Below are 26083 nucleotides of genomic sequence, written 5' to 3' on the forward strand. Positions count from 1 at the left end.
AAGACCAGATTAAGATCTAAAGCCATATTTCCATCTCACCAAGATGTCTCCACTCCTGCTCTTTCCTTTGGCTAAAACGCTATTCCCCTTCCTCTCTATACCTGTATCAGGTGAACTCCCTTGAAACCCCTCTGGTCACATTACTGCTCTCCTATGTTGTCTCTATGTAACTGACATAATCTCTAAAATAAATCTCTCCTATGTTGTCTCTATGTAACTGAAATAATCTCTGAAAGTTATGTTCTTCATCTCAAATGAAAGGGCTGTTTGCGGATGACTGACCAGGAACGGACGGCTTATCGAAGCTCTACCCTATGCCAAGGCTGAGATCTCAATCACTACTTAGATCTCAATCATCGTGAGTTCCTCTCAAGGTCTCAGGGAGCTCCTGCAGCTCTGGTCTGTGATTTTCCTTGGGCACCAGGCACAGCCTTGTGTCACTACTTTTCCTGTGGGTCATGACTCCTGGCTCAGATGCCTGGGCTCCAAGGCCAGGGAACACATGTATCTTTCTATAGACCCCGTGCCTCAACAAGTATTTGGTGCAGCCAGAGCCAGGACTAGGGTAAGTCAAGCAAGGGGCCATGTGAATGCTTATGCTGGCGGCAGCTGGGGAAAGCAGATGCAGGTGCTGTTGTTGTGGGTGAGCTCAGAAGTCTGAAGGTGGGTGGCTCAACAGGATAATCCGCTGCTGATAACTCCCTCCTAGTGTGCTTGGGTGTGTTGGGGTGGACTTATAGTTTCATATTAAGGACTCTTGCCCTAATCAAAGGGTGCTAACTCCAAAGTTTATTAAAGCATTATCTTTGAAATGAGTAGGACATATCACCTTATCTAGGCTAACGCACCCAGCTTTGGATGTTTAAGACCTACAGAGACCAAAACTGTCAAAGGGGCAATTGACTAACTGATTGTCATTGCTACCTCCCACAAGACTAGAAGGATGGACCAGGTCTGTTTCAGCCACCATTTTATATCCACAGCTCAGTCAGCAGCTGGGACATAAATGTGTTGAAAATGTGTTTCCTTGAAATAACAATGACAATGCTTTGGTCAGGTAAGCTGCAGGAATCATTAAAACTTTCAGAAGAAGGAGAAATGACCAGGTTTTGAGAATACAATTTTAGGAGGAAAGGTGTGAAAATCCGAGTGACAAGGACCATGTTTTTGAGGATTTTTAAAGGTCCCCAAAGTGGGACCTACCCCAGGGCTGACCTGTGGCCTTGTGTTGTCTGGTGCCTGTTCACCTCTGATCCTGTGGGTCCAAGAACCTTTTTTTCCCTTGAATTAAATATCTCTGCAACGTTGACTTTTTTTTTTTTTTTAAATCATTCAGTGCATGCTGTCCCACCTGTCCTGATCTCCATGCAACTGGTGGGGCCAGGAGCCAGTCTTGGCCATGGGCTGAGCAGAAGTGACATTGTCACTGCTGCCCAACCTGACTAGTACAATCAGCAGTGTTACTAATTTACTAGCTAGGAGCTTCATGGCACAACTGATGTTTATAAAATGCTTCAAGAATAAAATCAGCACAGGCTGGAAAGCATGATACTTCTAAATACACCTTGCCAAGACAAGCATCAACTTGGATATCCTCTCAAAAAATAAAACGCTTTCACCTTAAAGTTCACCCTGTCAGCCTGCGAGAGCCCAGGGGACCATTATTGAAAACACACAGTCTAAACCACGCCTGTCACTGTGTTGTCGGCTGCGGGATACCCGGGGCTGTTGTGACGGTTCACTGCCCCTTCTCTGTGTTTTGCTGAAGTGAAACTCATTTGCATTTCCTGAGCAGCCCAGTTCACTGCCCCTTCTCTGTGTTTTGCTGAAGTGAAACTCATTTGCATTTCCTGAGCAGCCCAGTGACGAGAGGAGAGGCCCGGAAACCTTGGTGGAGCCCAGAGGGGAATCAGAATGAAATGTTAACCAGCAGGACCACCAGGCCTCTGGGGCCAAGTTTTTCTGTCGTTTTTGAGGACAATGCAGGACTCGTTGAGGGTGTGGTGTTCCATTTGTGTGTAACTTCTTCAGGCTTCTTCTCTTCCCCCGACTGGGCAATGTATTCACTTGTGCAAGGGTTGAGTGGAGATGATAATTTCAACCCAGCTCTCTGTAGAGACATGATTATTATGGTTTACCGTCTACAAGTGGTGGCAGGTCTTGATTTTTCAGGGCTTCTGGTTTTTCACTCTCACCCTCAAATGAAGCAGGCCCCATGCCAAGCACTCCCATCTGTCCACCCAGCGGGCAGGGGCTTTGTGGGCTGTCCCCAGAGAATGGAGGCCTTTGCTCTCTGCTGTTATAAAGACATTTACCAGGATGAACGAACATGCTTCCAAGGCCACTGCAATTCTTGGGATCTAGTGAGTCTGTAGGAAATGTAAAGGCAGCTATTTTTACTCTCATGCTCTCCAGCCACTCTGACTGCCTTGCTGGAAGGATAATAATCACTCCACCTGCCAGGGCCCTCACGCGGGCTGGCTGCAGGATCCCACTTTCGGTTTTCGTTCTCCATTTTCTAACAGCTTCCGCCCACTCCCTGGGTTAACTTCATACTCTATGGGCCCTTCTTGCTTTTTTGCTCAACTCATCTCCTCCAGCTGCTGTAATTTGAGGCAGGAACCATACAGACTGTTCTTTCAAGCAATTCTGTCTTGCATAACTATCCTTTAGAAAGAGATAGGAAAAGCCATGTGTTTTAAGAATAAAGGGGGGCAGGCCAGGCACAGTGGCTCACGTCTGTAATCCCAGCACTTTGGGAGGCTGAGGTGGGCGGATCACCTGAGGTTGGGAGTTCGAGACCAGCCTGACCAACATGGAGAAACCCCATCTCTACTAAAAATACAAAATTAGCTGAGCGTGGTGGAGCATGCCTGTAATCACAGCTACCCAGGAGGCTGAGGCAAGAGAATTGCTTGAACCCAGGAGGCGGAGGTTGCCATGAGCCGAGATTGCACTCCAGCCTGGGCAACAAGAGTGAAACTCTGTCTCAAAAAAAAAAAAAAAGTAAAAAGAAAGAGAAGAATAAAGGAAGGATTCTGAGAGGAAAAAACCAAAATGGTCACACATGGACCCACAGAACAGCTCCTTCCAGAAAGCCAGTCAAAGAGCAACCATCCTGGGTTGGTATTTTCTCTCCTCTCATTCACTGTAAATGAGATTTTGGTAGAAGACAGTCTTAATTATCCCAAGCAGTGACAACCCTGAAGGGGCTGAATGCCATCACTTGAATTCCATCACTGGGTCTGTGAGCGGCGAGGCTGCCTCGCTCTGTACAGCAGTTTTAAAACACTTTCGAGACATCATTTTTTTGCATTGCACCTTCATCTCAGGATGTCAAGTGCATAGCGAGGATTATGCCCCTCCTCTTTTGATAAAGGAAACTGAGGTAGCAGAGATAAAGGCTGCAGGAGCTAGGGCACAGTCGTTGTTTTCTTCTGCCTCTCTCTCAGGGATTCTGATTGTGCTGTGTCACCCAGGCAGACTTCTCATCTCTAATCTCTCTTCTGGTGTAGATGAAAGGCGGACCCAAAAGGCTTGGACCAGAATAAAGACCTCACAAAGTATCACTGCATCTATGTCATCTCTGACTACTGACAGTGAAAATAATGTTAAATCAACCCAAGTGGTTCTGTTTTTTGTTTGGCTTTTTTGTGAGACAGGGTTTTTGTCACCCAGGCTGGAATGCAGTGGCATGATTTTGATTCACTGCAACCTCCGCCTCCTGGGCTCAAGCGATCCTCCCACCTCAGCCTCCAGAGTAGCTGGGACTACAGGTGTGTGCCACTACACCCAGCTAATTTTTATATTTTTTATAGAGACAGGGTTTCGCCATGTTGCCCAGGCTGGTCTCAAAGTCCTAGGCTCAAGCAATCCATCCACCTCGGCCTCCTGAAGTGCTGGGATTACAGGCATGAGCCACTGCAACCAGCCCCAAATGGTTCCTTAAAACACACGAAGAGGCCAGGCACGGTGGCTCACGCCTGTAATCCCAGCACTTTGGGAGGCCAAGGCGGGCGGATCACGGGGCCAGGAGATCAAGACCATCCTGGCTAACATGGTGAACCCCGTCTCTACTAAAAATACAAAAAAAAAAATTAGCTGGGCACGGTGGCGGGCGCCTGTAATCCTGGCTGAGGCAGGAGGCTGTAATCCTGGCTGAGGAGGAGGCTGAGGCAGGAGAAGGAGAATGGTGTGAACCTGGGAGGTGGAGCTTGCAGTGAGCCGAGATAGCACCACTGCACTTCAGCCTGGGCGACAGAGAGAGACTCCGATTCAAAACAAAAAAACAAAAACGAAGAAACATCATCCCTGGTTGTGGAGAGAGAAGTCTGAAAGGAAATAAGCTAACTGACACTCTCCCAAATACAAAAGTTACCTTCTTCATCTCAAATGAAAGGAAAGGGCTGTTTGTAGATGGCTGACCAGAAAAGGACATGATCTCATTTAACCCCAAATCATTCTCCTTTTGGGCCAGTAAGAATTCTTTGAGACCAGGTTTTTACATGGGAGGTAGTAAATCCACATTAGCTGCAAGAAGATAATCATATGAAAGGCAAAACCAATGCAGACTGGCAAAGAGCTTCTCCCAGAGTTCCATATAAAGAAGTTAAAAATCTGACAGAACACCGTACTATAAAACCATCTTACTGGAGGCCCTCAGAACCTCTTTTCTAAGCACCCTATGTTTTAAAAAATTTAAGCACCCGGGTGCGGTGGCTGACGCCTGTAATCCCAGCACTTTGGGAGGCCGAGGCGGGTGGATCACCCTGCCAAAACTCTCAGGAGTTGGAGACCAGCCTGGCCAACATGGTGAAACCCCGTCTCTACTAAAAATACAAAAACTAGCTGGGTGTGGTGGCACACGCCTATAATCCCAGCTACTCGGGAGGCTGATGCACGAGAATCACTTGAACCCAGGAGGCAGAGGTTGCAGTGAGCCAAACATGCCATTGCACTCCAGCCTGGACGACAAGAGCAAGACTCCGTTAAAAAAAATAATAATAATAATAATCTATTAATTCTATGGCTCACCTGTAACACAACTATAGATCTTACAAAGGTTAGCACTGAGATAAAACTTCAAGGTAACTAATTCAAATTTTTCATCATTCAGCTGAGAGGAGTGACATCTAGAGAGAGGTTAAGTGACTTATCCAAAGTCACTGAGTCAATGAGTAGTAGATATGACATGTGAATGTAGGTCTTTAGACCCCATCGCACCAGGCTACAATCTGCAGGGATGCCATAAAAAAATGTGGATGAAACACATGTTTGCAAACAGGCCATCCTAAGGGGCAAGCGTTTCCACACACAGGAATCATGCTGAGGGGTGAGGAGCTGCAAACGCAAATAACTGGGTTCTCTTGAGCCTCTCAGGCTCAAATTTTTGTGCTCCCTCACTTCTCTGGATTCCACTTCTTAAGGAAGGATGGTTCTCTTTATTTCAGAAGGGACCTTCTCTAGCCATCTTTACCCATTTTTTGTTTCTTACTAGTGGCCTTACAGCTACATTTTAAAAAGCCACTTAGACAATTGTATAGGACAGAAATAATACTAGAAGAATTCGACTATGACAACCCTCCAGGCCTTTTAGTGAGGTCAGCTTTTCATTTCCCCAGTGTCTTAAAGATCCCAGAAAGGGGCTCCTGACTGGCCTGGGAAACAGAGAGGACTCCACATGTCTCCCTGTTGAGATCCTCTAGGTGAACCTTGACAAGGAGCAAAGCTTGAGGAGGCACGGGGGAAGGTATGGAGGTGTGCTTGCTAAGGACCACTGTGCTGTAGAAAGAACTTCAGTTCCTGTGGCTTTAGTTTATCCTGGTATACAACTGTAGTAGCTTTGTCACTTAAAAGTTCTATTTGTGAAAATGTCAATCAGATGGAAGAAATCACTGGACTATCTTCACCTCTCACTCCTCCCAACCTGCCCAGTATAAACCTCCAAGGCTCCAGAAAACAGGGGACTACTCATTTGCCGTAAGACTGCTCGTATGTCAAGTTCACACCAGTGAAAATCTGAGCAATGAATTTCCACATGTTCAGTGTCTAATCCCAATATTCCCAAATAACATGAGTACCTATGTTTAACATTTAAATCATTTCAAATATTTACTCCAGGTTCACTCAGTATTTTTAAGCAGTTATAAAGCAAAAAGGCCAAATAGGTTTCAAGTAAGTGACTTTTATTTTTCTCTGACATTTCACAGTCAATTTCTGCAAAACTTCATACTTTCTCAAAAGAATTCACATTTGCTAAATAAATTTCTACCCTAAAGAATTCATAGCTGGAAAACCACTTCAATATATGCACAAAAGTTACTTTTCTGCTAAAGGAACCATAGTAGAAAATAAAAAGTCAGACAATACTATAATCAATAAAAACCAATGAGTGTAATAAATTACAAATGTCATTAAATTCCATTCCCATAACCATTGCAATCAGCAACTTTTCTATATATATTTCAATAATGCCAACAAAATCTGCCAAAAGTTCTCTCAAGGGTTGCTCTGAGCTAAAAATGGCTTCTCACCTTCAGAAAACAGCAGCTCTGCCACAGTACTTCATAGCCAATTACGTTATGCATCGCTAAAACCATCACTACTTACAGCCTTGGGCAACCGATGGAGATCTTTCTGGTCACCTCTGAGGTTCCTCCATTTGCTGATCTGGCTTCTGGCCTCAATGGATCTCTCCTTCCAAGATCTATCTTCTCTACTTGGGTTCATCTGCTTACAGCTCCAACAGAGAACAAACACCCATGGTAATAGCCTGGAGAGACTTCTAGCACTAAGTTGCAAGATTAGAGAAGAGCTGAGAGTGGTGCTGCTTCTCCCTGCCACTCAGCAGTGAGGATTGATAGCGGCTTTCATCATCTTTTACTGAAACAGGGAGGGAAATGCAAGCCTTAATCTAGGAAGAAGAGTCCAAGAGGCTTATAGCTCCACAGAGGGTTTTTCCAATGGAATAAATTTGGTTCTCAGCAAGTGTTTTCAGATTTTTGACACAGTAAGACTCATGACTGGTGCCCAGGCTGTTCTGAATGCACCTGTCTCTATAGCTTTGCTGCCAAACATATTCTGCCAAAAAGGAAGCTTCCTAGCATGGTGCACAGAGTAGAGCTGCTATAGTACCACACAGATTCAGGGGAGGCAAAGAGAGTGGGCCAAGAGAAAAATACTAAAAGGAGCTGAATCTGCCTAAAGACACATTTGCTCTGATTTCTGAAATTCTTTCAGAAAGCAAAGAGCAGGTAATAATTCTGCGTTGATGAGTGGAGTCTAGGGATGATACCAAGTTGTTCACTTCTGAATCAGCCATATCTAAATCACACGTTTGTGAACAAAGTATAGGCAATCTGAAGCCACATACTTTATAAACTATGTTAGAGTTACAACTACCTAGGAAATGTCATATTTAACTTCTGGTCTTGGTAAAACTTTTCTTTGCAGAAAGGGTGAAGCTGGGCTGAGCATGGTGGCTCAGGCCTGTAACCCCAGCACTTTGGGAGGCTGAGGCAGGCGGATCAACTGAGGTCACGAGTTCAAGACCAGCCTGGCCAACATGGTGAAGCCCCGTTTCTACTAAAAATACAAAAATTAGCCGGGCATGATGGTGGGCACCTGTAATCCCAGCTACTTGGGAGGCTGTGGCAGGAGAATCACTTGAACCCGGGAGGCGGACGGTGCAGTAAGCCGAGATCCCGCCATTGTACTCCAGCCTGGGCAACAAGAGTGAAACTCCATCTCAAAAAAAAAAAGAAAAAGAAAGATGAAGCTGATCATATAGAACTTCTTATTAAGATAATTTTGTAAAGAACAAAGATTTTCAAGAGGATGAAATTTTAAATTGAGAGAATATTTTGAAACTTTACTACTTAGAAACATAGTTGCCTATTTAATGAAGCTGAAAAGAACGTGTATCATCTGGAAACTCTGGACTCTGGTCATGGTCTCCATTTCGAGATGAACTTCATATAACCAACATTACACCTCTGGCTTTGTTGCCAATATCTAACACATGAAGGAAACACAGAAGACGCTGCTCTGTAACTGCTTCCCATCACTACGACATGGAACAAATGAAAATTTGGGATGTGAAAAGAAAATGGGTAAGATGCTTTTCAATTTTTTGTGGACTTATCATACCCTCAAGACAACTGTATTTAATTCAAAGTTTATCAAGCATAATAATCACTTATCAAAATAAAGGAAAATAAAACAAGATGGCAGCAGAGTTAACTTATACTACATCCCAGGAACCACTCAAACTATCCTTAAGATTTTTAGACATAAAACAGGTTACACTGTTTCAAAAGAAGAGAGAAAAAAAGCCTAAGTTACCAGAATCGTCCAGCTCCTACCATGAGATATGCCGGCCATGTCTATTTTCTTCAGCTTCTAAGTCAAAAAAGCAATTCATCGACTACAATTCCAGATGTACTGCATCCATTCCATACCTTAAAATTTGGAAGTACTATTTTTGCCTGCCAGTTTAAGAAAAATCTGACTTGTAATGAAAGTGTAGGAGTCAGATGGTACTACCCTTTCCCTTGACTTTCAAGTTTAAGAAAACAAAGCGTTGAGTGATTAAGTGCTCACACCCAGGTGCAACCTGTGCCCAGGGAATTTTAGTCTCGCCCAACTAGCAGGATGCCTTGTGGAATGCAAACAACCTCCTCTTATTTCTCTCTGTGACTAAGACAGGCAAGGGAAGATCCACGAAGGTTTCCTTGTGTCACCTACTCCCTGGCTCAACAGGCGTTGCTCTGTATGCTCATTCATGTTACTGCACCCTTGATCCTGGTGAGAGAGTGGGATGATGGGAGGTCACAGCAGGAAGAGCCCCACACAATCATCTCCTGCTTTTGCCCCATGATCAATTGAAGCACCTGCAGGCTAAGGAAAAGGGGCTCAAGGGCACTCCCAAACTGAGGTCCTCAGTGGGACGGGGACATATGTATCCTGTGCCCAGACCACAAGTTAAGACAGCAGCCAGGTATTGGCACGTGGCTTCCTAAATGAACCACGACACAGTTTAAGTTTAGAAGGAAAAGCTCTTACATAAGCTTTGGGAAACAGGAGTAGGTAACAGCAAATGAGCTAAAAGAACCACTCAAGTAACAGGAAAATATGCCTCTGTGCTATATGTCTGGGTGATCAGAGAATGCTTCTAGGTCACTGCCTGTGTTACTGGACCCAGGTGTTAAAGATGCCTGCAGCTTGGCCCAAGCCTGAGGGGCCCTGCTCTTGGTGGCTTCTATAAACAGCTGGGTTTGCTCCTTTAGCTGGTCTAGTTCTACCTGAGTTGCCTGATTTTGACGAATCAACTCCTTGGTTTTCAAAGTGATCTCCAGCAAACCAGATTTATGTAGGACTACTAGGGTATTCTGAAAGCGCCTATGTTTGCTCTGCCGCTGCTCTGAAAATATATCTGGGCTGCGGCAGAGGTGCTCTGCAGCCCATAAAGGTGAGCTATAATTGGCGGACAGTGGTGAAAGGGGAGAGTTGCTTTCTAACCCATGGAGAGTGCTGTCTGATGCGCAGACAGGACTGGCGGGGGAAGCGAAGGTCAGACTGGGAGCTTTAGCCACGTGACTGCTGGATACCGGCTGAAGAGTCTGTGGACTTCCACCTGCCACCAGAGAGGGCACACCCTGCAGAGCTGAGTCCTCGGCAAGTTTGGCACTGGGTGGTGCTGGTGTCGAGGGACTGGATGGAACAGCACCAGCCTTGGTTGGCTCATTGGAAGACAAGCTAGGCCCAAGTCTCTCAGTACAGATTTTCTTCTGCACTCCACTTGTTCCTTTTTCTTCTGGGCCAAGGGAAAGGCCCCGTTTGCCTGGATGTGGGGCTATTTTGGTGTAAGAATTCAGAATGGGCAAGTAGTTCCTGGAGTCGGACTTTTTCTCGCCAGTGTGACATGGACTGACAGGAGATGGTACAGGTGGATGAAGGAATAAGAGCTGTGGCTGTGCTGAGATCACTTCAAAGGAGGGCTGGACAGTCCACGACTGGAGCTGGGATGAGCTGCTGCCCTGAAGACAAAGGAGGAGAGCAGCACACTACTCATTACTGCTGAAAGGACAGAGGAGTGAAGCTTCTGTCAAAGGGGCAAGTGGATACTCCAATGCTTAGAACAATTTCAAGGACGGTGCTTCTCTCACATAGTGGTTTGAACATCTATTTGTGTCTGATATCACAAATACTTTTTTAACTTTTTCTAAGGGAAAATTGGAGGAAATACCTATTTTTATTCAAGTGCTATCACTCAGAAAAATAAATGGGTAGGTAAAGTAATGACATAGCTAAGGTCACAACTGAAACAATAAAAATATGGATTTCCTGGTGTAAGTTAAAATGTGACTTTACACCACAGTGTTTCTTCATTTAGTTACACCTGGAACCTCTTTTAGCTGAAAATAACTTTTGATTAAAAAGTAACATATTGGGCCAGGTGTGGTGGCTCATGCCTATAATCCCAGTATTTTGGGAGGCTGAGGGAGGCGGATCACCTGAGGTCAGGAGTTTGAGACCAGCCTGGCCAATGTGTGAAACCCTGTCTCTACTAAAAAATACAAAAAATTAGCTGGGCGTGGTGGTGTGCACCTGTAGTTCCAGCTACTTGGGAGGCTGAGGCAGGAGAATCGCTTGAACCTGGGAGGTGGAGGTTACAGTAAACCGAGATTGCACCACTGCACTCCAGCCTGAGTGACAGAGCAAGACTTGGTTTCAAAAACAAAACAACAAAAAACAGAAAGAAAAAAAAAAAGAAACCCATATTGTCAGGAGTCTATGGGTTCCTGTTTTTAAGGCAGTGACATCCAACAATCATAAAACCATTCAAAATAATAACAGCTACCATGTATTGGTGCTGACTATAGGCTACCACTGTGTGTAATGTTTTACATGAGTTACTTAATCTATATAACAACCTCATGAGGCAGTTACCATTTCCCTTCATAAACAGGAAACTGAGGCTTAGAAAGTTGAAAAAACTTGTTTTAAGTCAAGTTACTAAGTGATGCAATTAGGATTCCATCCTCTGTCTGACTCTAAAACCCATCCGAGCCATTCTGTTATACTGCCTTTGTTTTATTACTCCTCAATTATACATTATTTTTTTAATTAAAGTATTGATTCAGATGAAATCTAATAAAGAAGTACATGGCTACTTGTCTCCAATGTTTGAAAGCCAATCTAGTTCAAACCTGGTCCCAAAAATCTGAGTATAGATAAAGCCAGGCAGAGGGCAAGCCTGACAGAGGTTCACATCCTCAGTGGGGTCAGGTAGGGTCATTTGATTTATCTGAAGAACATTACGAACTGTCTTCTCATACATGTACATGCGCACACCATTTTGCACACATTTCAGTTTCTTGGATGCAAGGTTAGGAACTTTAGGCCAGTTCATTTCCCATGCAAAGGCTGGAACAATCTGGAGTCCTCTTGATGTTCAAATATACTCCGGGATATACTAAGGCAAGCAATGCTAGGGCCAGAAACCGTATTTCCTTGTCATAGGAGATCCAAAATCAAGAGGTCTTTTGAAGTAGAGATCAGCCTGTTCCAGCTCAGTCAGAAGCAAAACTTCATGCCCTCTCTAGGGATGACCTACAAGGCAAATGGATCTGGAAAATATCTAATGCATTGCTTTCCCATGATTTTACTGGACTGTACTTCCTAATGCTACTGTTATGCCCACTGTCCTAACAGATACTTAGCTGACTTGTTCTAATTATTAGATTTTACAAATTGTATTATTCATGTCGAAATCACCTGAGGGAATACAGAACAAAATTTTAGACTTGGACAGGATCTCAGAATCATTTCACATAAACCCTTCATATTAAAGATGAAGAAACTGATATCCATTGTGGTTAATTATGTACAAGATCACACTGTCTAATGACGCAGATGGAATCAGACTCTCAAAAGAAAAATATCTAAAACCAAGCAGCCATAATCAAGACATTACACAACATGCAGAGGGTTTTAAATGTGTATCATTATTTTAATTTTAGAATACGCTGGATTCTAGTATGTTTTTAAAAAATGAAACAAAACTCCTAGACTACTCCCTTAGGTCAGCCTGTCCCCAAGTCTCTTAGTTCCTGATCAGGCCCAGCAGCTTTTCTGGCGGGTCTTTGTCCTGAAGAATGTGGCTCTGCTGGAAAAGCCTACTCACTCCGTAACTGTGTGTGTGGGCTGTTCTCAGCCTTCTGGAACTGCCAGCCTAGCCTACAACAAAGAAGGGATATAAACACAGACACAGAAGAAAGGGACAAGGAAGCCAGAGAGGAAGGCGGGGAGAAAAAGAACTGGGAGAAAGGAAGCCCAGGAGAAGCACTGGCAGCACTGGTGGGGCCGGAGCAATCTCATGTGGGCTCCATTTCCTGTCTCTATTCTTTCTTTTCCTTTCAATAAGGACAGCCATGCTTCCAGCTGAGATGTGATTTACCAAGCAAAAATCTTCAAATTCCTTTTCAGAACTCACCAGACTGCCTTGTTGAAAATCAGTTTGTGTTCCTCATATACAACTAGGTAATAGCTAACACATTAAGATTTCCTGTCAGGTTAAAGCCATGTTCTAACCTTTTACCCTAAGAGGGGGAAAGTCAACTACTCAAGCCAGATTTAAAATTTCACCATCTTCAAGTAGCCTCATCAATGGACCCATATGAGAACTGATATATTTTCAGGGGAAAGTATGGTAAGATTAAATTTCTTTGGCTGAAATCAATCTTTTCTATTCTCAGACTTCTCTATTCTAACTTAACCAAGTTCATATGATCAAGTTCTCAGTTTCAAACACTAGAGCTTAACTTAGATTTTCATCTAAATCTTTTCTTTCATATCTAAACAATAATCATATAATATACATAGTTATGTAATAAAGCCCCAAACAGGATGTGTTTCCACTCCACAACACTGTGTGGATTCTGCTGGTATTCCCATACTTGAACCAGGAGCAGCTTTGTCACTAATGACAGGCTCTGGCTGACTACTAAGAAAATGCTCAGTATATGACATAAGAAACGGAAATTGCCTCTACTTCTGAGATAAACGCATTCTACATTCCTAAATTCCTAGGGCAATTCATATTAAAAAGAGCATCTTTTGTTTCTACACTAAACTCTGCCATATGTTAGAATGCACCACTGAAGTGATGCCATTTCTGCTTGGTTCCTTTATATACATTTCAGGGTCTCTTTGGACAAACTCTGAATACAGAAATAAAACAACTTAACTATCTCAAAAATGAGAACGCACGTCATGATTCTTATATTCCTTTTTAAAACAGTGTCACACTTGAAAGATAACATCCGCTCCCCAGGACAGAAAGTACACATTGGTGTGGTTCTAGTGGTCTGTTTCTAAAATCTCTCCTTGGCAGAGAATATAAATCTCTTCCTTTATACACGGAAGCTCAGAGATTTTTCTTTGCAAAGACTTTAGGTGATATTAGTTCTCCTCACCTGTTTGACCAGCACATTCTTCATGACGACCATGGGAGACAGGGTAGGGAAGGCATTCTTTGCAGTTTTGGAGTTCTGCCTCGGCCTGTCTTCTCTGCTCCAGCCTAAGGCGCTCAGCATGTCCTCGGACTCCATCTGCTCTGCGGAGCTCAGACATTCCGAGCTCCCATCTGGTGGGCAGAAGAATGGTCAACTCACTTAGGCTCTAGACTAGGGTCTCTTAACCAGGCTCCTAAGGAGCTACAGACCTCTTGAAATTGAATGCAACACTTGTGATGTGTTTTTGTGAATTTTATTGAGAAGGAGGCTTTTAGCTTTCATTGGCTTTTCAATGGGATCTATAATTAATCCCTCCTCCACCAAAGATTAAGAATTATTGCCCTAGGACAAGTTTGACTTCCTTTCTAACTCTCTCACAGACAAAAACCTGCCTCAATTAGGGCTCACATGAAAGTAATCAGCACCAGTCTACAGGAGAAATGAGTTCAAGGCTTCAAAGTTAGTTTATTACTTTCGAGAATCTGTTGTTGAGAAAGGAGACGAGTATGGCCCAAGGTAGGATTAAGACCTTCAGAGGCTCTGGGTACCACAAGATGTAATTACAATTAAAAAAAACAAAACCAATCTGTAAACCTCAAAACAATTGCATTTTCTCCAGCTTAAGGAAGACTGTATGACTAGAAGGATACGCATCAATGGAAATATGATTTAGAATCTCCAGTGACACTTTTAAAAAACTATAAATGTTGGGATCCTTCCCTTGATCTACTGAAGTGATTTACCTTTCACAAAACACAAGTAATCCAAATGTACACCTCTAGTTAAGAACCATTAGACTGAAAACCAATAAGCCCAGAAGCAATGTACATATTGAGTGCCCAGATCTTGGTTTCTAAATGCCATTCTGCACATAAAGGAAATGAGGGCTCCCTGGAGAAACAGCTGATTCCAAGACTTTGACAGGGAAGATACAAGATGAGCCTGGAGAGCTTGTTGTCCCAGAAAGCAAAGAAGTGCTCAAACACTAACAGAGACATGTCAAAGAGACACAAGAGCTATCTTGAGGGGACTCCCGCTGGTCAAATTTGAGACAATTTGAGTATCAGAAATGATGATTTTAACGGATTGACAAACTGAATTACAAAAGAATTCCATGACTACATTAGTGATACTCAAAGAAGAAGGAGGAGGGAAAGCACTTTTTTACAGAAGAATGTCAGCTAATGAGGTACAAAGAATGGTAAAATTAGAAGATCACCACTTTTGTTTTGAGACAGAGTTTCGCTCTTGTTGCCCAGGCTGGAGTGCAATGGCATGATCTTGGCTCACCACAACCTCTGCCTCCCGGGTTCAAGCGATTCTCCTGCCTCAGCCTCCAGAGCAGCTGGGATTACAGGAATGCACCATCACGCCCGGCTAATTTTGTATTTTTAGTAAAGACAGGGTTTCTCCATGTTAGTCAGGCTGGTCTCGAACTCCTGACCTCAGGTAATCTGCCTGCCTCGGCCTCCCAAAGTGCTGAGATTACAGGTGTGAGGCACCGCGCCCGGCCAAGATCACCACTTTTAAACCACCAGTGTACTGATTCAGGCAAAGATCATCAATGGATGCTAACTCTGGTTAGAGTTTGTTGGGGAATAGGATAGTCACACAATTATAAAGTATTGTCCCATAAATTACTTATTAATTACAAAGAGAAAAGGGTACTTTAACGGTAAAGAAATCTGTATACACTATCTTAGCCAAGTGATCAACCAACCAGAGCATCACCAAGAGTAAGACTAACTTATGAGTCTCCAAATGTGTTACAATGGGAAGGATACAACATCAACAACATAGTATTCTGGTCAAGATGCTAATCCTGACCCTAATAATGGGGACACTACCAGAAAATCCAGAGTATGAGACATTCTACAAAGCAACAGGCCTGACTCATTCAAAGATGTCAATGTCATAAAGAAAGAAGAAAGAAAAAAAGGAAAGAAAAGATAGGGGAGTGGTTATAGACTAAACCAGACTAAAGGACAGGACAACCAAATGCAATGTTCAATCTTCACTTGGATTCTGGATCCAAAACAGACAAAAAGACAAACAGCTATAAAGGACATTATTGGGACAATGGGGGAAAATCTGAATATGGAGTGTAGCTAATGATAAGTATCAGTGTTAAATTTCTTAGGTATGATAATGATATTATAACTATACAGAAGAATGTCCTTGTTTTTAGGAAATTTGTACTGAAGCTATATAGGGTAAAATGTCAAGTGTTTGCAATTTACTTTCAAATAATTCAGCGTGTGTGTGTGTGTGTGCGCGTAAAGAGAGAGAGAGAAAGCATATATGGCAAAAAGATAGACATATGGAGTATTCGTTTGCTTTTGTATAGATTTGAAATTTTTTGAACTACAAATGTGGTAATTAAAATGGGAAAAATTGTCTTGATTTTGCAAATTTCATCCTACTCCAAGGTAATTGGAATAACTCAGGCAGTGAGGAAATCACTGGCACCTGGCCCAAGAGTGGCTCAAAGCATTCCAGTGGCATTCACTGGGGCTACTTTCTGGGGCATAATGAGTTTGATTATTTTAATACCACCTTATGTCTGAGTAGTACAATATTCTTAGAACAACTGGCCTGACAAAGTTGAAGTTGTTAGAAGTGTCAAAATGTCAACAGTACTGGAAATAATAGATGGTAAGATTATGGATAATGTTTATTTTCTTCTTCGTGCTTTCCTACATGTCCAAGCTTTTACAATGAGCATGCATTCATGAAATGAAAAATAAACAAAAAGCAAACATAATATTAAAAGAAAAAAAGAGGCACTAGGCCTCCAATGTTTCCCAAACCTGTCTGATCGTACAACAGAAACACTTGTTTTTAAAAAAAACCCCACATTCCAGGCCCTGTCCAGACCGTTGAAAGAGTCTCCAGGAGGGAGATCTGGTGATCAATATTTTTAACAAATGCCTCAGGTGAGCCTTATGATGCGCAGGCTTAGGAAACAATGCTGAGAGAGAGAAGAAAAATCCAAAGGGAAGGTTGGCCCGCCCTTCCCTGGACTGTCCTGGCCCTGGGCAGGGCAACTAATTCCTTTTAATCTAATCCCTTGGTTGGTGCTCTGTTCCTCTTTGAGCAACAGTCTATTTATAATTTGCCTTTTCAAGCAGCATGCCTACAGGGAGAAAATATGCCAATCTAAAGACAAGAGAGTTCTAGTTTTCCTAACAGCTGCATTTCTCACTATAAGTTAATAAATCAAAATTGATTGATTTGTCTTTGTGAGTCTGGATAATATAAATCTTCTCCTTGAGAGGGTTCTACTCTCAGGATGTTGACTTGGCCAGAATCCCTCAGCATCACCCCTCTGCATCCCCTGTGCCAAAAATCACACTAGCGCCATATTCAAGCCACTACCCTCAGAGTGGGAAATAAAAAAAGAGCCCCAGCACAAAATTAAATGATTCAATGTATATGCAGCTAGCCCTTTTGAGTAAGGTTTAAGAAAAACTTGTAAGGAAAACTGTTCTATTTTCTTATCTCTAATAGATACTCAAATTTAGAGCTGGGCCAGGTGGCTCACAGTCCAAATACAAAATGCATAGAGACTGAGGGGAGAGGTTGTTGGAGGCATACATTTCTAAACACAGCAAAACTACTTTCTCAATGAAAAAGTTACCTTACAAATTATATACAGTACTACTTTTATTTAACTGGCAGTCTTCCAATTTGTTACATGGCAACTACATGCAGTAGCAATTTTTCCCCTATAATGTAATAATTCCTGTGAAAAAGGAAGTAAAACAACAGAATTATGAGTATTTAAATATTTTTTCCAGTGACCAATTGCAGTAGTTGGAAGTGTAAGATTCAGAGTCTAAGTTGAAAAAAGACGTCAAATAATTCTTTCAGAACTAACCCTACGGTGACTTTGATAGGTACCCTGACATATGGCATCAGAATTACCATTTTAAAGCAGGTATTTATCCTGTGTGTGAAAGCATCCCATCCTTATCACATAAATGAGTTTTGGGGAGGAAATTTTTCAGGCAAAGCATTCACTCACAAAACAGAGGAAGGATAAGATATTTTTAACCTGAAAAGCCAGAGTCCTTGTCTGACTCAGCAGCAGCCATCCCGAGCTGACGAGCCACTTTCTTCATCTCTGTGCCTTTGCCTACTTTGGCAGAGAGTCTTCTGGGGCTCTCTCTGGATGGGTTTTTCCTCTCCATGGTTTATTCAGCTGGAGGCAGATTCATTGGTACTCTTTTCATCTGGACTGCCCTATGAAAAACAATTATATAAGAAGTCACTGCCTGGAGAGCTGAAACAGGTGATCCAAACAGTGAATAAAGTATGGGCAAAGAACACTGGCCTCACCCACTTTTGCTTTATTTTCTCAGAGGTTTCAACTGACAAAAGCTTCAAGTTTACTAAACAGAATGGTTTCCACCCATAAGGAGATTGACAGTCCTCTGGCTGCCCTCTAATTCCATTACAAATTCAAGGCACACAAACCACATTCAGCATACACTTTGTAAACTGCTCACAAAGGCACATTTGATTAGGCTTTTGCAATGGGTAACAAAATGAACTCACCAGAGGGGAGAGGGGACAGGGGAGTGAAGAGAAGGGAAAAGGAAGACGGGAGAAGAGAGAGGGCAGAAGGAGGGGGAGAGGGGAAAGGGGAGAGGAGAAAAAAGACACCACAAGGCTTGCTTTCCTTGTGTACATTTGCAGGCTCATGACCTATTGCCACCTCCCACAGTGTAGTGTTTCTCAAATTAACCTCTAAATCCTTTGGCTGAGGTATTGAACAGAGAGCAAAAACTACTCCCTATACATGCATGCTACTTTTAGGCTTAAAAAACACTTTTATGGGCAAATAAAATCACGTACAATAAAGAGCTTATAATATGTGTTGCTATTAGTGTTATCTCACTTGAGGCTCACAATGTCATCTTCAGTTGCTATCTCACTTTACAAAGGAGGAAACTGAGGCTCAGATAAGTTACATTCAATCATTTAAAAATATTTATCAAATGCCATTGTAAATCAGGCATTGTGCAAGGACTGGGGATATAGAATGAACAGAATAGGCATCTGTCACTTCCTTCTTGTAGCTTATGATCTAGAGAGAGACAGTCATTAATCAAATAATCACTCAGCTAGCGACCATTTTGATAAGAGCTATAAATGGGAGGGGCTAACAGTCTGGGGGACTGAGGAAGTGCACCATAGCTGGGATCTGGAGGATCAGGAATTAGGAGGAGTTAGGCGAAAGGCATGTTCCAGGCAGTGTGAAGGCCCTAAGGGAGCAAGGGGCTTGGCACAAGCAAAGAACTGAAAGGCCAGGGAGGCCAGAGCACAGTGTAGAAGGGTACAATGCCATGCACTGATGACAGACTGGTAGTCAGGGAATAGACAGGCAACACCTTGGAATCCATGTTGGAAGGAATTTAGGTATTAACTTAAAAGCAATAGGAAGCCATGGAAGAATTTTAACCAGAAGTGTGACATGATCAGATGTGCATTTTATTTATCTTATTTTTTGAGACAGTGTCTCACTCTGTCGCCCAGGCTGCAGTGCAGTGGCGTGATCATGGCTCGCTGCAGCCTTGACTGCCCAGATGGAAGCGATCCTCCCCTTAGCCTATGGAGTAGCTGGGACAACAGGCATGTAGCACCACACCTGGCTAATTTTTTATTTTTTGTAGAGACAGGGTCTCACTTTGTTGCCTCAGCTGGTCTTGAACTCTTGGGCTCAAGCAATCCTTCCACCACGGGCTTGGCTCTGGGCCGTGGCTTGGCTTGGCATCCCAAAGTGCTGGGATTACAAGTGTACACCATCTTTGCATTTTAAAAGCATTCTGGATGCTGAACTGAGGCTAAAGTGGAGAAGGACAAGAGTGGAATTGAGATCATTTAGTTGCTACCGTGACAGTCCAGGTGAATTAAGGTGGTGGCAGTGGAGATGGGGAGAAGAAAAACATGGAGGCCCACCTGATGGGACTGGGTAGGGGGAAGATGGTGGTACCACTTTCTCAGCTAGGGAGCTCAAGAAGTGCACAGAAGGGAGTTGGGTGGTTGGGGCAGGGTGGCATGGTCATGTAGATTTGGTCATGTAGAGACTGAAGTTACTGTGGGTCATCTGAGTGGAGATCCTGGGTAGGCAGTCACATGTAAGACGGAAGCCCAGGAGAGAGGCCTATATTTGCTCCAATGATAAACAGCTAGTCCACAGCAGATCCAGACCTAGATCAACAGTGCCAAGAATAAGACCAATCAGCCCTTCAAATTGCTGGCTGAGGATAAGAACATTCCAGATATTTTAACATGGCCATTTGAGTCACCAAAGAATGGCAACTGTAAGACCAGCATAAGAACACAAGGAATACCGCTGGGATAAGGAGAACAGGCCAACAGGGAACACGACAATAATGAAACTGGGAAGATGCAAGCAAAGCCTTGTGATGTTTTAATTCACGATGCACTCTTGACTCTATCCTGTTGTTCTCTGAGTGAAGAAAAACACAAGCCCCCTGCCAAATAGCACTGTATCTGGAATACCCTGGAGTGCCAAGTCTGCACATTCCTGCTAATATAAGATCTAGTGAAGAACATTAACTACCCTAGAAGCAGTTCAAAATAAAATTAAATAGAAGACAAGGATGCTTATAAGCAACGCTCTTGCTCACACTTTTGCATACTGTAGGAGCAGACTAAAGGGAACACAAACTGGACTGAATGAGAATGAATTTTAAACACAATTCCAAGTAAAAATCATTTTGCCCCGTATCTAACTCATTTAAGGGGACTGGCTTCCTCATTCAACTGCCATCAAATCAAGCACTCTTCCACAGGTCACACGTTTAATCCTATGTGCATAAAAGATAAACAGTGGCACTGTCACATCTTGCAGAGAACTATGCAAAAGCACTGTCTATCTGACAGCTATGAAATTTGACAGCATGGACAGCCCAGCTTAAAAAGTAGACTAAAGTGTAAAACTATATCTCCAATTAAATCAGGATCTTTTTGTACGAAATTCAACAAATATGCATAGTATAATTTTCCTAAAATAATACTGTCCAAAAGTGAATAGAAGGCTTCTCCAAAATGGAAGTAGATGAGGCTTGTGGATGGGCATTCAAACTAATTCATGTTGGACCAGGCTGTTGATTTAGATTAGGAGGGTAGCTCATGTTAGTTGCAACTAATTAAGAACCTTACTTAGGTTCTTAGGTTCTTGAAGTTTCACATTATCTTACTAAACATGGATTATTTTACAGGTACTTTAGATAATGCATCCCAATTTAGTCTTCTACAATCCTTGTGGCAAAACAATGAAAAAGGTCTTGCTATTATTATTAAAGTGTAGTCAATGGAGCTACAGAAAATACACAGGAATTTATTCTGGCTTATTGAGAATTTGTAAGGTAATAGATAATTGATCATGGAGTCAAAATACTGAAACACTGACAATCGGTTTTTGAGGCTCAGAAAACAATACTCCCAAGTATGGCACTTTAGCATAATGAGTGCTTTGTTGTTGCTTTTTGTTTTTTTCTGAGACTGTGTCTTGCTCTGTCGCCCAGGCTGGAGTGCAAGGCCACAAACACGGCTCACTGCAGCCTCGACTTCCTGGCCATAAAGAAATTATCTGACCTGTCTTGTCTGATGGACAAGATCATAAAACCCTCATTCCAGAATGGGTCCTGCCCTATAACAGAGAGGAAGGAATGCTACACAGAGGTCAAGAATAATTCTGGACAGAGAGACCTTGCTGGGTTTCCCACTTCAGTCCATTACTATTAGATCATACTTTTTGTTTTTGTTTTTTATTTATAGACGGATCACACGCTGTTGCTCAGGCTAGAGTGCAGTGGCACGATCACAGCTAACTGCAGACTCGACCTCCTGGGCTAAAGTGATCCTCCTGCCCTAGCCTCCTGAGTAGCTGGGACTCCAGGCGCATACCACCGCACCCAGCTGATTTTTAAATTTTTTGTAGAGACTGGGTCTTACTATGTTGCCCAAGCTGGTCTCGACCTCCTGGGCTCAAGCAATCCTCCCACCTCAGCCTCCCAAAGTGCTGGGATTACAGGCATGAGCCACCATGCCCAGCCAGATCATACCCTTTTTGTCCAATCATATTTCTACACAGCCCCGTCCATTCTTCATCAAACCTAACCATAAAAATAGACAGTTTTCCCTGAGTTGGGGAGGCTTCAATTCTGAAGACTCGTGTGTCATAAAAAAAACTTTGGCCAGGTGCGGTGGCTCATGCCTATAATCCCAGCACTTTGGGAGGCCGAGGTGGGCAGATCACAAGGTCAGGAGATCGAGACCATCCTGGCTAACACGGTGAAACCCCGTCTCTACTAAAAAATACAAAAAATTAGCCAGGCGCGGTGGCGGGCGCCTGTAGTCCCAGCTACTCGGGAGGCTGAGGCAGGAGAACGGCGTGAACCCGGGAGGCGGAGCTTGCCGTGAGCCAAGATCGCGCCACTGCACTCCAGCCTGGGCGACAGAGCGAGACTCTGTCTCAAAAAAAAAAAAAAAAAAAACAACTTTGATTAAATAAAACTGTTATGTTTTTCTCTTGTTAACCTGTCTTTTGTTATGGGAGGGTCAACTATGACCCTTATGGTAGGTGAAGAAAAGTATCACAGAGGTAAGTTAAAAAGAGAACAGATACTAAATTTAGATCCTGGGGAGTTGGTGGCAGTTGGAAATAAAGAATGCAAAATCGACTTTAGGATGGCAAACTATTTTTCATATGAAAATGATTAAAAATATGAAAGCCTCTATCTTCAGGAAAGTTCTCTTAGGCAGCAAAAAGCCTTAGCATTGCAGCCAGGGAGGCTCGCATGGGATGTAGAACAAAGGACTACATCCCTCCCCAAACTTTACTCTTTCGGAGGAGCAGCAGCACTGCCCTCCTGGGAGTGGCTGAGGGACCCACTCACACATAGCACCACATAAAGCCCTCAACAGGAGAGAAGCAGAGAGTGATGGCATTTACCACTGGTGCTCTCAACCCCGAAATTTGCAAGGCAAAGTCTGAAAACCTCACGAAGTTGCTTGATTTTTTTCCTCTTAGATATTAGTTTACAATAAAGTTAGGTGCTCACACTGAGTTGAAAATGGATTACTAAGCTCTTACCCACTGTGTTCTTTCTGCTTCCTGGCACAGACTGGAAATCACTCACGCTGCTTTACAAATGCATGTACCTTACTCTGCATTAAAAGGGCTAATTTAGGCTCCAAAACTGTCAGAATTTACCCTAATTGGGCCTCTTATGCATGTCCATGTAACACATTGTCCAAAAGTTCCCAGAGAGGATAGTACACACTAAAACTCATAATGGAAAGTGAATCAGGCCAGGTGTAGTGGCTCACACCTATAATCCCAGCACTTTGGGAGGCGGAGGCGGATGGATCACCTGAGGTCAGGAGTTCGAGACCAGCCTGGCCAACATGGTGAAACCCTGTCTCTACTAAAAATACAAAAATTAGCTGGGTGTGGTGGCACACATCTGTAATCCTAGCTACTTGGGAGGGTGAGGCAGGAGAATCCCTTGAACCTGGGAGGTGGAGTTGCAGTGAGCCGAGATGTTGCCACTGCACTCCAGCCTGGGTGAAGAGTGAGACTCCGTCAAAAAAAAAAAAAAAAAAAAAAAAAGAAGAGAAAAGAAAAGAGAGAATCAGAGCCGGGCAAGGTGGCTCACGTCTGTAATCCCAGCAGCACTTTGAGAGGCACAGGCGGGCAGATCACCTGAGGTCAAGAGTTGGAGGCCAGCCTGGCCAATGCGGTGAAACCCTGTCTCTACTAAAAATACAAAAATTAGCTGGGCTTGGGGTGTGTGCCTGTAATCCCAGCTTCTCAGGAGGCTGAGGCACGAGAATAGCTTGAACCTGGGAGGCAGAGATTGTAGTAAGCTGAGATTGTGCCTCTGCATTCCAGCCTGGGTGACAGAGTGAGACTCGTCTCAAAAAAAAACAAAAAAAACAAAAAAAAACAGTGAATCAATAAATATATAAGTTTATATAAGGGGACAAAATTCAAAATCCTAGCAAGTGCTCCAAAGCATTTAGCTCTCATTACTCTTTTTGCACTTCTGATATTAGTCTAATTATTTGTCTCCTCAACCTCGAGTTGTTTTTTTCATCTTTGCAACCTCAGCCCCCAACAATTAACACGAGGCATTCAACAGAGTAATAAATTCCAACAAATCTCTGACCTGCTGAGTCTCTCTGACGGCTCTAGTAGCTTAGCAGTCACAGAAATACCTGAACAGCTTGAAGGTCAAGATTCTGCATTTCCAAACACCATGGTCACCTTAAGATCTAACCTCCACGTCTGGTCCCCTGCAGGAAACAGATATTTGATCTACCCCTTATTCTAAGTTGAAACCTCAGGGACAAATCCACCATCCAAATTAAAGGTTGGTCTAATTCACAAACAATCTTTGTGAAGATTTGTCCTTATGATTAAAAAGGAGATTCAAGGGTTACAAGAAAAGGATCTGAAATGCTGCTTTCAGATCTCTCCTTTTATAGACACTTGGCAACATTCCTGGAAGCTCAAGTTCCCTTTAAAACCTGTCACGTGTATAACATGTGTGCCTGGACAGAAGTGTGAGGTAAAAGCCCAACCAGAGGCTTAAATACAATAAAGTGATAAGGTCACAGAAAGAAAACCTTGAGTAATCCCCGTTAGAATTATAAATACGTTACTAGGTTTTCTCTGAAGTCATTCTCTTTTGGCCTGCATATTCAGAGATACCATTCTGGGAGAATGTCTGGGTATTTTAACCGTGGAAAAACCCTCTCTACCTAAATGTCTAATATTCATCTTCCCTTCCACATTCATTCCATTTCTCCAACTTGGCTGAAATTCGTGTCAAAGATCCTGAACCCCAATTCCATACAATTTCCTATGTTTTAGACCAGTTTGGCTCTATTTTCACCTTTCAAAGGGGAGATGAGCTTAGAGAACTTTCTCCGATCCCCTGCTGCAATTAGTTCACAGTAACAGTGCCCACCTACCCATTCGCACCAGCCCACGTTGCATCTGTGCCAGGCAGCATGTGCACCCTCCAGGCATCCACCAGCCTGCCAGCTTAGCAGGGCAAAACTGGGCAGACCCTGGTACTGTGCTGTGACTGGCATACCACCAGCCTTCCAGGGCAAACGCCCAGGCAATGCATACTGCCAGGACTTGAGCAATAACAGGGAGCCTAGCTCCAGCCTGTGACCTGGGCCAGGATCAGAGCTCCCCCGAACCCACCCACTAACCACTTAACTCCTTACTTGGCACTGCCCACCTTCTCCCCCGAAACACTACCCCCGACACCAAGCCTGGCAAGCTGGCCACTCGGGAAACAACCAGCAACGTGGGTGACGGCAGGTCTCTGGAAAAGGCAGCACACCTGTGCCCTGGAGCCAGAACAGGGTACCACCCCCGACCTCAAACCGGAAGCCCAGGACCCTCGCCCAGTTACTAGTTCTGGCGCCCACTCACCTGCCTATTGCCTGGCCCTCAGCTCCCAGCCGGGCTGGACTCCAAGCTCTCTCCCCGCCCAGCCGGCTGGCGGTTGCGCCCAGGGCTAGACCAGGGCCCACCTGCTCCTCACACAAGCCTCCTCTCCACACGCAGCCCCCTCCTCACCCGCGATTCCCTCTTCCACGCCTCTCACAGCAAAGCAAAGCCCTGCTCCCACCATTTGGCCTTCCGTCCCCCGAAAGTCCCAGTTTGCCCCTCTTGCCTACTCGCTCCTCTTCCTCTCTCCCCTACTTCCACCTCCTTTCCCCACGCTCCTCGCCAATCCCTCTCCTGCCGCTATCACTGCTCCCCTCCTCCCGGACCCAGCCCTCCCTTTCTCACCTAGGGCCGGGGTCGCAGCTCCACAACCCGCCCCGTGGGTCAGGTGGCGCATGCGCGAGCACGGCCCCGCGGCACCATGACAACCTCGTCGTCGCAGGGTGTCTCGCTATCCCCACAGCCTCCCGCCCATTTCTCCTCCCCACGCCTCCGCGACGGCTTTCGCCAGCCACGTGACCCAGCTCGGATGACCCGGCACCATGGAGACCGCACGCTGTTCTCCTAGAAGGGCCCTTGGAGACGCGCCCTTTCCCCGCCCCCGCCGGAAGACCAGGCCGGCGCGGGGCGGGGCCGGCGCTCAGAGGCCTACGCTCTCTCCGCGGCCTGTGGGCGTCTCTATGGTTGGTTCCTCAGGCCCTGCCGCCATTTTGTACGGGAGACTTGAGCAATGAGCGGCTTGGGCACGGTTTCGAGGCGGGGTTCCGAGGAGCCGGGGGTGGGGCCGGCTTGGAGTTGATACAGCGAGAGGCGCGACTCTCGCACTGTCGTGGTGCGTGCCGCCGTGCCGCCGTTGGGGGTGAGGGCCGGGGCGAGTCGTGTCCGGCCTGTGCGCGAGCCAGGAGCGACAGTGCCCGGCGTGGGAGAGCGGGCGCGCGGGCGGCCTCGGCCTGGAGTCGCCGTGACAGGGGCGCCAGACCTCCGCGCGTTCTCCTCGCATTTTCCCTACGCCTGTCGCCCGGTTTGTTTTTTGTTCCCGTCCACCCTCGAGACCGTG

General features: G+C 44.5%; 2 protein-coding genes across 8 annotated transcripts in view; both read right to left on the bottom strand.

Moving 5' to 3' along the window:
* Positions 1-6681, bottom strand: part of TMEM63C (transmembrane protein 63C) — a 150936-nt gene extending 144255 nt beyond the window's left edge. Inside the window, exon 1 of the mRNA XM_030804035.1 lies at positions 6610-6681. The gene's annotated coding sequence lies outside the window, so the exon portion shown is untranslated. The remainder of the gene's footprint in view (positions 1-6609) is intronic.
* On the bottom strand, positions 6165-25570 carry CIPC (CLOCK interacting pacemaker). Of its 7 annotated transcripts, none has more exons than XM_003260794.2 (4): positions 25372-25570; positions 17575-17762; positions 13479-13648; positions 6165-10037 (listed from the first exon to the last, which is right to left on the bottom strand). In XM_003260794.2, the coding sequence occupies exons 2-4, from the start codon at positions 17708-17710 to the stop codon at positions 9144-9146; spliced, it is 1200 nt and encodes a 399-aa protein (XP_003260842.1). In that variant the 5' UTR covers positions 17711-17762; positions 25372-25570; the 3' UTR covers positions 6165-9143. The 7 variants fall into 7 exon arrangements, with proteins under 7 accessions (XP_003260842.1, XP_030659901.1, XP_030659907.1 ...); XM_030804041.1 differs by lacking the exon at positions 25372-25570 and adding an exon at positions 25009-25367 and having other exon boundaries at positions 6173-10037; XM_030804047.1 differs by lacking the exon at positions 25372-25570 and adding an exon at positions 25156-25285 and having other exon boundaries at positions 6173-10037.
* Between the last annotated feature and the right edge of the window lie 513 nt (positions 25571-26083).

Source organism: Nomascus leucogenys, chromosome 22a, assembly GCF_006542625.1.
Source record: "Nomascus leucogenys isolate Asia chromosome 22a, Asia_NLE_v1, whole genome shotgun sequence".
Classification (NCBI taxonomy): Eukaryota; Metazoa; Chordata; class Mammalia; order Primates; family Hylobatidae; genus Nomascus; species Nomascus leucogenys.

What these genes read in the sequence shown, in the direction of transcription:
- CIPC (XM_003260794.2), bottom strand. Translation starts at nt 17,710, where the DNA reads ATGGAGAGGAAAAACCCATCCAGAGAGAGCCCCAGAAGACTCTCTGCC. An exon ending in CAAGGACTCTGGCTTTTCAG is followed by an intron (nt 13,649 to 17,574) that starts GTTAAAAATATC and finishes TCTGCCCACCAG; the next exon opens with ATGGGAGCTCGGAATGTCTG. An exon ending in AGAATGTGCTGGTCAAACAG is followed by an intron (nt 10,038 to 13,478) that starts GTGAGGAGAACT and finishes CTTTGTCTTCAG; the next exon opens with GGCAGCAGCTCATCCCAGCT.